The sequence below is a fragment of the Heterodontus francisci genome, chromosome 49 (genome assembly GCF_036365525.1).
Source record: "Heterodontus francisci isolate sHetFra1 chromosome 49, sHetFra1.hap1, whole genome shotgun sequence".
NCBI lineage: Eukaryota > Metazoa > Chordata > Chondrichthyes > Heterodontiformes > Heterodontidae > Heterodontus > Heterodontus francisci.
In genome coordinates, this window is record NC_090419.1 from 3,153,748 (window position 1) to 3,165,394 (window position 11,647).

The window sequence follows — 11,647 nt, forward strand, 5'->3', positions numbered from 1 at the left end:
GAACCTCAGGCACTGCCCCCGTCCATTGTGCCGTTGCCATGTGGAACAGCCTCTGCTACCACTTCACAGTCACCATGGGGAACAGACCCCGCCCAATCCCAGTCACAATGATGAAGAGACCCTGCTCCCACACATCCGCTGTGATGTGAAACAGGCACCGCCCAGAATCTCCAGTCAACATGGGGACCAGGCACCGACTCTCTCTTCATTAAGCAGGGCAACAGGCCTCGGTAAATCCCAGTCACCACGGGGAACTCTGCAAAGCTTCATTCCTCCGGCCACCATGGGTAACAGGTCCCCTCCCCACTCAATCTCCACCATGGGAAAGAAGCCCTACCACCACACCCCACCCACTAATAGAACAGGCTCTGCCGCCACTCCATCATAATCATGCCGAGCAGGCCTCACCACCCCCCCCCCCAACCCCGCCCTCCCCCGGCTGTATCCATGGAGAATGGACCCTGCTACAAGTCCCTCATCACGATAGCGACTTCCCACAGCTCCCAATTATCCGTCACACTGGGGAACAGGCCCCGCCCACCCTGAGATGTCACCATGGGGGACAGGCCAAACTGCTTCTTCAACAAGGTGAACAGGGCACTCCTAGCACTCTCACCATAGAGACACAAACCGGAACTGCTCCATCACCTTGGTGGAAGAACATGGCCCTGCTCTGTCACCAAAGTAACGGGCCCCACCCCTAGCTCTGGCACTACAGCGGTAGCCTCCACCCTCGATCTGGCACCATGGCAGCAGACTCTGGCAATGGATGGTGGAAGTGTGAAAGAAAATGACAAGCTGCTGGAAATAACCAGTCATTTATTTATTTAATTAATAGAACATTTTGAGTGAAGGGATATGTCAGCACATTCTTCAACTGCTCTCTGAACTGAGTCTGGGTCAGTGCATAAATCGCTGTGTTTGTGCAGCAACTCAGGAGCTGCAGCATGAAACCCAACTGTATCAGATAAACGGGTACTGATGGAGCCACCGGCTCCAAATCCTGTATTCTTTGCCACATCGTATTCACCATTAACACAGCCCATAAGAGTATGAAATTGGCCGAGATAACGAGCAGCAAAATTATGGATTTCCTTCGATTCTCCAGCTCTGGGTCTCTGCGACACTCCCTTCTGCTGTGGGCTCGGAGTCTCCTGCGACCTCTGCTGCTCACAAAAATGTGTCGGATGGTGAATGCATTGAGCAGCAGAATCACCACAAATGGGACACAAGGGGTTAGAATGTGATGGAGGAACTCGATTGCAGCCCAGACATGAGAGAAATAAACATACATATTTGCATAACAAAACCAGGGTCTGTTCGCCTTCGAGTACCAACCTGTCAACATAAAATACCAGAAAATGTTCTTTAAGCAGCTCAGCACATTCACACTTCCCAGAACCACAGCTGCCGTTTTCTTGGTGCAATATTTTCTTTTCAGCTTCTGGCAGCAAATGGCCACAAATCGATCAAAGGTGAAGGTGACCGTAAACCAAACAGAACAGTCTGTAGCTGCATGAAGCAGGACAGCGTGGATATTACACATGCGTACGGCCAACAAGAATTGAAACTGTTTTGGATAAACAATGGGAATGTGCCTCAATATAAGGTCGAGGATAATGACAAGTAGATCCACCACTGCCATGGCCACTAAGTAGCGAGTGACACATTTGGAGAGCCCGCACTTTCCCCGAGACAGGATCACAATCGTCATCAAGTTAACTGTGAGGAAGTGAAACAAACCAAGAAATTATACATCAGGCTGGTAGCAAAGTTAACATTTTTGACTGAATACATATTCAGAGTTACAGATGTGTTCCTGTGCCCAATGATGCATTTAAATGGGTATACGTAAAAAAAAAACTGAATGGTTCTTATTGGCTGGAAGGCGGAAGAGATTAAATTGGAAAGGGGTTATGCTGAACTGAAATTGCTGAACTCAGTATTGATCAAAATCCTGCAATCCCTCCTTTCCCATGCCGAGTTTAAAAACAGTCCAGTTCCAGCGAATTTCACTGATCTAAAACACATTTTCCTGTTTCTTTCTCCACAGATGCTGCCAGCCCTGTCGAGTCGTTTCAGCATTTTCTGTTATTATTCCAGATTTGTGGCTTCTGCAGCAATCTTGTACATAAAGTTAAATGTTGGACTGACTGAGAGATTCCTTCAACAGTGACAGGCAGCATATAATTCACTTATTCCAAAACAATAATTGGACATGAGTCCACTAAAAAAAAAAATCAACGAAACAATTAATCCGAATTGTCGCTAAATTACATGTAAACTAGGGAGTAAAAATAACAGTTGAAAGGAGTTTGGTATGACAGTTGAGCATCAGTGATCACTATCAGTGGTGGACCTTCTTTAGTTCCTGTGACAGAGCTTTCTGTTGGAGATAGGGTTTAAATGAAATAATCCTGATTTGTTTAGGAAATAGAGTTAAAATATGGATTGAATGTGGAATCAGTAATGGATTAATGGGAAATAAAATAGCAGTATTAAATTAAACATAAACACGATCGATGCTGGGAACCCTGCTCCTTGTACTGCACATTAATGTTTTAGATGTGAATATAGGAGGTATGATCAATAATTTCAAAGATGACACGAATATTGGTGGTGTCATAAATAATGAGGAGGAAAGCCTTAGATTGCAGGACGATATAAATGGGCTGGTAAGATGGGCAGAGCAGTGGAAAATGTAATTTAATCCTGAGAAGTGTGAGGTGATGCAACTTGGGGGAACAAAATAGACAATGGAATATGCAATGGGTGGTAGGACCCTCGGGAGGACAGAGGGTCAGGGGGACCTTGGTGTACTTGTCCATAGATCACTGAAGGCAGCAGCATAGGTAGATAAGGTGGTTAGGAAGGCATATGGGATAATTGCTGAGGCATAGAATATAAGAGCAGGGAGGTTATGATGGAGCTGTCGAAAACACTAGATAAGCCACAGCTGGAGTACTGTGTACAGTTCTGGGCACCACACTATAGGAAGGATGTGACTGCACTGGAGAGGGAGCAGAGGAGATTCACCAGGATGTTGCCTGGGCTGGAGCATTTCAGCTGTGAAGAGAGACTGGATAGGCTAGAGTTGTTGTCCTTAGAGCTACTTCACGATAAAACATCCACAATTTATTTACCATTGAACTCAAGCTTGTCTAGTAACGTATTGCTGCCAAAACAATAAAACAATTAATGACTTCAAAAGGAAATTTGTTGGCCACTTGAAGGAAATAGACCTGCAGGGCTAAAGGAATTGAATGGGGCAGTGGGGACAGACTGATTAGCTCCGTGGAGAGCTGGCATGGAGTCGATGGGCGGACAAGTCTGCTTTTGTGCAGTAAAAGATACTATCACTCAATGACAGCATAGCATTCTCCCTCGATAAGCAACATTCTGGTTCGCTCTGGAGGTGCAAAGATGGTGAGAATGGCTGACTGCCTCAGATTGAAGCTGCTGTAGCTACTGCCAGGATAGTGAACATTCAGCAACTTTCAGCAACGTTTGCACAGTCACTAATCAAGTGCACATTAATCGATAAGAGTTGTTCATTTCCTTTACCTCTCCACTTTGACATTGGATTCCACAGAGCCACATGAACCATCTGGAACTCCACTGCTTTGGCAAAACCATGGGATTTCTGATCCTGTATTCTCTGTGAGGGAGAAAACGATGTTTTCTATTCACCTGGCCTGGATGCCCTCTGTCATCTCCCGAATGCATCCATGTACAGACATTGGGAGGTGTTGGATATGTTGCTCCCCCACCGCCTGGAAAGATGTCTATGCAGAGAATGGTCTTAATGGCCACTGACAGCTCTGTCTTGGCTTTGGTGTGAGACTCCAGACTATGTTGATGGAGGCTGCACGTCTCTGTGACCACCTCCTTGTTGAATAGGAGTTACCACGCGTCCAAATCTTGTGTTAGGTGTTGGTAGGAAACGTGCTCTTGAAAATCTCGGGTTGTCCAGCGCAGATTCCGCCAACACCTTCCTCTTCACAGAACTTTCCTTTTCTGCAGCTTCCGCTCCATTTCTTGTAGATCAATATGCGCTGTTAATGCAGTCTCCATATTTCATCCAGAGTTGGGTCAACACTTCCTCAGCCCTCCCTAAATGTATGCAGCAGCTCACAAACTCAACTTCCAGAAAAAAATCTACAGCACCTTAAATAACTTGGCATTAGCAGAGGGAAGTCAATAGCTCCTCACCTATAAGGGCATTTAAGTGGTCATTGGATAGACATATGGATGAAAATGGAATAGTGTAGGACAGATGGTTTCACAGGTCGGCGCAACATCGAGGGCTGAAGGGCCTGTACTGTGCTGTAATGTTCTAATTCTAATTCTTATAAGCTGGATGCCTGGAACATGCAGAGACAGACCAAATTTCAAAGAAGTGCGTCAAGGTTGTGAGAGCACCCTGCCCAACATGGATAACCACACGGGATATGCCAGGTGTGGCTGGCAGCTTGTCCTGCATCATATTGTGTTTTATAATCTTTGCAGCAACAGCAAAATAGCTTCATTCTTCTGTGAAGCCCAGAATCATGGCCATGGAGAGATACAGATGAAAAGAAGTAATCTTTCAAAAGAGATTTGCGATAAATACTGAAAAGGAACAACTCACAGGGATATGGGAAATGGACAGAGGTATAGGAGTAATAGGAGGGGCGAGGACATGGAGGGGTTCAAACACAAGGATGGGAATTGGAAAATTGAGGTGCTGCTAGACCAGGAACCAATGCATTTCGCTGAGAACATGTGGATGGGTGCATGTTGTTTGGTGTGATTTAGTATTAGTGATTTGAATCTCCTGTCGTGTAAGAGAGGTTGTACCTGTGAATCTCACCAGTATAGTTTTGGAATAGGCGAATCTGGATTTAAGAAAAGCAATGATAAGGGTTTATACAACGGATGGGCTGAGGTAGATTGCGATATTTTGCAGGTGGTAGGAGTCAGTATTGATAGCGGCGATAATATGTGATTTCAAGTCAGCTTAGGATCAAAATGATTGCCCAGGTTGCAAACAGCTGCTCCAGCCTCAGATATTGTCAAGTGAGGGGGATTGAGTCTTTGGTTAGCATGTTGACTTTGTACCAGGAATCAAAGAAATGGCTTCCATTTCCTCAATATTGAAACAACAAAGATTTGTAACAGAATGAATCATGGTTTATAGATATAATAACTGGACTGAGAGACTTACCAGGGACACCAATCATAGCAAGGATGGGATAGTAAATGTGTTGAATAATCACAAGTGCATATTTGATCCGGAATTCTAATGTTAGCCAATGATAATGTGCAGAAAGAAAATAAAACCAATTGGTTATACTTCTGCTCATTGCTGCCGCATTCCAATCTTCCATTCTCAGATTCTGATCAACTGTTGTAACTTTCCAGATTTCTGCTCCCAGATTCGGGTCCATTGTTGTCGCATTCCAGTCCATTGTTCCCAGATCCTGGCCCATTGTCGCAATAATCCAATATATTCTTCTCAGATCCTGACCTATCCTCTCCCTCTCTCTGTAGCCACTGAACCCTGTTATCACCGGGGATGATGCTAACGTTGACACAATGGCATAACACATTGCAAAGAGTCCTTTATTAATGGAACATGGAATCCCCCCAGTGACACAATTAGTGACAATGGAGACAGATATTAATTACAGTCACTGAACAAACAAGTTCAGTTAATCTCTTTCAACGCAACACATTTTCATCGAGTCGTAGAGATATACAGCACAGAAAGAGGCCGGTCAACCCATCGTGTCAGTGCTGGCCATCAAGCATATAGCTACTTAAATTATATCATATCTCCCCTCAGCCTACTGTGCTTCAAGGAAAACAACCCGAGCCTTTTCAGTCTCTCTACATAGCTGAAATTCTCCAGCCCAGGCAACATCCTGGAGAATCTCATCTGCACCCTCTCCAGTGCAATCACATCTTTCCTATGGTGTGGGGCCAAGAAATGAACAAAGTACCCCAGCTGTGGCCTAACTAGCGTTTTATACAGCTCCCTCATAACCTCCCTGCTCATATATTCTATGCCTGGGCTAATAGAGGCACGTATACCATATGCTTTCCTAATCACCTTATCTACCTGTGCTGCTGCCTTCATTGATCTAAGGACAAGAATACCAAGGTCCCACTGACCCTCTGTACTTCCTAGGGTCCTACTACCCATTGCATATTCTCTTGACATGGTAGTCCTCCCACACTGCATCACCTCACACTTCTCAGGATTATATTCTATTTGCCACTGCTCCACCCATTTTACCAGCCAATCTATATCGTGTTGCATCTAAGGCTTTCCTCCTCACTATTTACAGCACCACCAATTTTCTTGTCATCTGTGAACATATTGATTATACCACCTGTATTCAAGCATAAATCATTAATGTACACTACAAACAGCAAGGGATCCAGCACCGATCCCTATGGTGCACCACTGGCCACAGTCTTCCACTCGTAAAGACAACCCTCGACAATAACCCTCTGCTTTCTGCCACTAAACCTATTTTAGATCGAATTTACCAAGTTGCTCTGGATACCATGAGCTCTTATCTTCTTAACCAATCTCCCATGTGAGACCTTATCAAACGCCTTACTGAAGTCCATTTCGACTGCAGCAACTGCTTTGCCCTCACCTACACATCTCGTCACGTCCTCTAAAAATTCAATCAAGTTAGTTAGACAAGATATCCCCTGACAAATCCATGCTGACTATCCCTGATTAATCCTTCCCTGTCCAAGTGGAGATTAATTCTGTCCCTCAGAGCTTTTTCCAGTAGTTTCCCAACCACTGATGTTAGACTCACCGGCCTTTAATTACCTGATTTATCCCACGATGTTGTACCGAACCTTTAACCTACTCTAAGATCAAACTAACTACCTACCCTTCATTCTACCATCATCCATATACCTATCCAAGAGTAGCTTAAATGCCCCTAATGTATCTGCTTCTACTACCACCGCTGGAAGCGCATTCCACACACCCAACACTCTCTGTGTAAAGAACCTACCTCTGACATCCCCCCGAAATCTTCCTCCAATCACCTTAAAATTATGCCCCCTGGTGATAACCCTTTCCAACCTGGGAAAAAGTCTCTGGCTATCCACTCTATCTATGCCTCTCATCATCTTGGACCCCTCTATCAAGTCACCTCTCATCCTTCTTTGCTCCAATGAGAAAAGCCCTAGCTCCCTCAATCTTTCTTCATAAGACATGCCCTCCAGTCCAGGCAGCATCCTGGTAAATTCCTCTGCACCATCTCTAAAGCTTCCACATCCTTCCTACAATGAGGCGACCAGAACGGAACACAATATTCCAAGTGTGGTCGAACCAGGGCCTTATAGAGCTGCAGCATAACCTCGTGGCTCTTATACTCAATCCCCCTGTTAATGAAAGCCAACACACCATACGCCTTCTTTACAGCCCTATTAACTTGGGTGGCAACTTTGAGCGATCTATGGACATGGACCCCAAGATCCCTCTGTTCCTCCACACTACCAAGAATTCCGTCTTTAAGCCAGTATTCTGCATTCAAATTCGACCTTCCAAAATGAATCACTTCACACTTTTCCAGGTTGAACTCCATCTGCCACTTCTCAGCCCAGCTCTGCATCCTGTCAATGTCCCGTTGCAACCTACAACAGCCTTCCACACTATCCACAACTCCAGCAATCTTCGTGTAATCGGCAAACTTGCTAACCCAGCCTTCCACTTCCTCATCGAAGTCATTTATAAAAATCACAAAGAGCAGAGGTCCCAGAACAGATCCTTGTGGAACACCACTGGTCACCGAGCTCCATGCTGAATACTTTCCATCTACTACCACCCTCTGACTTCTATGGGCCAGCCAATTTTGTATCCAGACAGCCAACTTTCCCTGAATCCCATGCCTCCTTACTTTCTGAATGTGCCTACCATGGGGAACCTTATCAAACCTCTTGTACCACTCCAGTGAACAGAGAGGATCTGAAAATTTCTGTCAAAGCCCCTGAAATCTCGTCCCTTGCCTTGCCTTTTGTCACTCAATTAAGTAAAATATTTACCCAATCCACATGGGATGCATGACAGTTGCTCAGTGAAGGAATGGTGGAAACAGCTGAGTCACCAGATAGAAAATTTCAATTGTCCTTGGCTGCAGGAGGCAGCAGAGGACTGGTGGACTGGAGGAGAGAAGCTGAAGAATGGACAGCAAGCCAGCTGCAGACACATAAAACAGTGTGTATGAGGTAAAAGGTGTTATGTCAGACTGGTGGAAGGCTGCAAGTGGTGTTCCACATTGACCAACGCTGGGAACAGTATCGTTCACCAGTTACATAAAGAATGAAGCACAATTTGCAACTTTGCTGACAAATCCACACTGAGAATATAGTTAATAAAGTGGAAGAATGCAACAAAGTAGCGAATTAATTGAAAAATGTTGTTTATAAACGTTCAGAATGGACAATTAGACAGCAAATTAATTTCAATATAATGATATGTGAGGACTTTTGGTCAGAAGAATCAGGTTCTGAAATGCACCTTCGAACATAATTGCATGAATAGGGTAGAGAGGAACAGGTAATCAGAGATAAAGAGTTCAAATTAAAATTTAAAAGAGCAAACATGAAAGGTCACAGACCTAAAAAGTTAACTATTTTTCTCACTCCACAGATGCTGCCAGACTTATTGAGTATTTCCAGGACTTTCTGTTTATAGAACTGGATTTCTCTTCGAAAGAAATGGAATTGAAAAAGCAGAGCTGATATTAAACTAATACAGAACCTTGGTAACACAACACTTAGCATACGATGTACAGTTCTGGTCTCCATGTTGCAAAAAAGATATTGATGTACTGGAGAATATGCACTTATTTTAACCAGAATGGTTCCAGAACTGAGAGAAGTGCGCTATTTATTTCATTGTTCACCATTTATTAATGCTATCATTTATTTCCCTCTGTCTGATCTTCGCATTATGAAAACCAGATATGTATACTCCTCAGTTATCTGTGACTCTTCTCACAGGGACACTCCGCACTGAGCTCAGAACAGTCAGTGGTACAGGTTACACGTGTAGAGACTCTGAATCAGATGTAACAATATATCCATCAAATCTTAAGCAGTTCGAGAATAGGTCGTTTCAATAAACACAGTCCAAGTTTCTTCCTCTGTAATAGCAAGACAAAAAAATTCATCACTCCTGACACACAGATTTTTATGACCCATCTGGGGGGAAGGCGATACTCAGCAGTAAAGTAAATGTAGTGTTTACAGTAACTATACTCAGAGCACGAAATTCATTCGACAGGGAATTAGAATGCTGTGACAATGCTATGTAATGTCAGGAATTAATTAACATCCGTTTCTTTTGGTGCAGTTTAATGGGTGTCTCAAACTCCGTTTTTTCATGGTTGTGCTTTCAGACAGAACTGTTCATGATATGAACATAGGAAAATGGGAACATCGAAGCAAGAGTAGGCCATTCAGCCCTTGGAGCCTGCTTCGCCATTCGATTAAATTTGGCTGATATTCTACTTTCCCGTGCTATCCCCACATCCCTGGATGTCATTTGCATCTGGATATCTGTAGATTTCTGTCTTGAGCATCCTCAATGATTGAGCTTCCACAGTCCTCTAGGATAGAGAATGCCAAAGATTCACCAACCGCTGAGTGACGAACTTCCTCCTCAGTCTTAAATGGCTTACTCCTTATTCTGAGACTTTGCCCCCTTGGTCTCCACCCACCAGCCAGGCGCAATATCGAATCTGCATCTACTTTTGGCACGCCGTTTATGATTTTTTAACGTTTCAATGAGATCACATCTCATTCTTCGAAACTCGAGAGAATACAGGCTCAGTTCCCTCCATGGCAAGTATATTGTTCCTCAGATGAGGAGATAAAAACGACACAATACACCAGGTGTGGTCTCACCAAGGCTCTATACAATTGCAGCAAGCCTTGTTTACTTCTCTACCTAAAACCCCCTTTGATTAAGCTGAACATACTATTTGCCTTACTAATTGTTTGCTGCAGCTGCATGCAAGGTTTTAGTGATTCATGAAAAAGGACACCCAGGCAGCTTTGGACATCAACATTTCCCAATCTCTAATCATTTAAGAAATAGTCTGTTTTTTTCTGTGTTTTTCTACCAAAGAAAATAACATCACACTTATTCACATTACATTCGATCTGCCATGTTCTTGCCGATTCCCTTAGTCTGTGAAAGTCCCTTGAAGCCTCCTTGCATCCTCCTCACAACTCAAATTCCCACCTGGTTTTGTGTGATTAGCAAATTTGGAAATATTACATTCGGTCGCCATATCCAACTCATTTACATAGATTGTGAATGGCTGCAGCCCCAGCACTGATTCCTGTGGTATCCCATTAGCAACAAGCTACCATCCTGAGAACGGCCAGTTTATTCTGTCTGTTAACCAATTCTCAATTCATTGCAGTATATTAACCTTAATCCCATGTGTTCTAATTTTGTTTACTAACCTCCTGTGTGGGACAGTATCAAATACCTTCTGAAAATTCAAATACACCACATCCATTGGTTCTCCTTTATCTATGCTGCAAGTAAAATCCGAAAAAACTCCAACAGCTTTGTCAAACATGATCTCCCTCCATAAATTAATTTTGACTCTTTCAAATTATATCATGATTTATTAATTGTCTAGTTGTCACATCTTTAGAATAGATTCTTCCATTTTCCATACTACCAACGTCAAACTCACAGGTCTGTAGTTGCCCGTTTTCTCTCTGCCTCCTTTCTTCAATAGTGCGGTTATATTTGCTACTTTACAGTCCGAAGGGACCTTTCCAGAATCGATAGAATATTGAAAGATAACCGCCAGTGCATTCCCTCTCTTTTCGCCACCTCCATCAACACTCTGGGGTGTGGCTCATCTGATCCGGTAGATTTCTCATCCTTCACTCCGGTTAACCCTTCGACTGCTAACTCTTCATTAATACTAATTCCTTTCAGTTCCTCATTTTTGAAAGTCCCTTGGTTTCCTAGTATTCTGGGACATTTTCTGTTTCCTCCTCCATGAAGACAGATACAAAGTAATTGTTTATTTTGCCTGCCCATTCCCTATTCTCCATTAACAATTCTCCTGTCTCCACCTGCAATAGGTCTGTCCTTGCTAATCTTTTCCTTTTCACATACCGAAATATACTTTTACCATCCACCTTTATGTTTCTTGCTATGTTGCATTCATATTATATTTTCCCTTTTCTTATCAATTTCTTGGTCATCATTTTCTGGATTCTAAATTGCTCACTATCCTCGGGTTTACCCATTTTTCTGACAGCCTGATAAGCCACGTATCTTGATCTAGGCAATCTTTAACTTTTACTAGCCACGGTTAATTTATCTTTCCTGTTTGGCTTTTGTGTCTTAGAGGAAAGTTTATTTGTTTTAGACCATGTAATGCATCTGCAAATGCTGCCGTTACCATTCTCTGGACAAATGCTTTGCCTTTTCGTACGTCTATTCCTAATCCATTTGCCTTTCATCCCATGACATCTTTGTCATTTAATCTCTCCTTCCATCCACCCTATCACACACCTTCCCTTTTGTTTTTCTTCCCCTCCCCCTTCACTCGCACAAACCCAACTACATTTCTAATCATTTCCAGTTCTGACGAAA

General features: G+C 43.4%; 1 protein-coding gene across 1 annotated transcript; it reads right to left on the reverse strand.

Moving 5' to 3' along the window:
* Positions 1-823: 823 nt before the first annotated feature.
* Positions 824-5,471, reverse strand: LOC137358337 (probable G-protein coupled receptor 139). The gene is made up of 2 exons (XM_068024280.1): positions 5,207-5,471; positions 824-1,722 (listed from the first exon to the last, which is right to left on the reverse strand). Exons 1-2 carry the CDS (start codon positions 5,469-5,471, stop codon positions 824-826), a joined length of 1,164 nt encoding a protein of 387 aa, XP_067880381.1.
* Between the last annotated feature and the right edge of the window lie 6,176 nt (positions 5,472-11,647).

Excerpts from the sequence above, each read along its gene's own strand:
- LOC137358337 (XM_068024280.1), bottom strand. The coding sequence starts at position 5,471 with ATGGGCCAGGATCTGGGAACAATGGACTGGAATGCGACAACAATGGAC. Across the intron at positions 1,723-5,206 it reads TGCTATGATTGGTGTCCCTG|TTAACTTGATGACGATTGTG; the intron begins GTAAGTCTCTCA and ends ACTTCCTCACAG.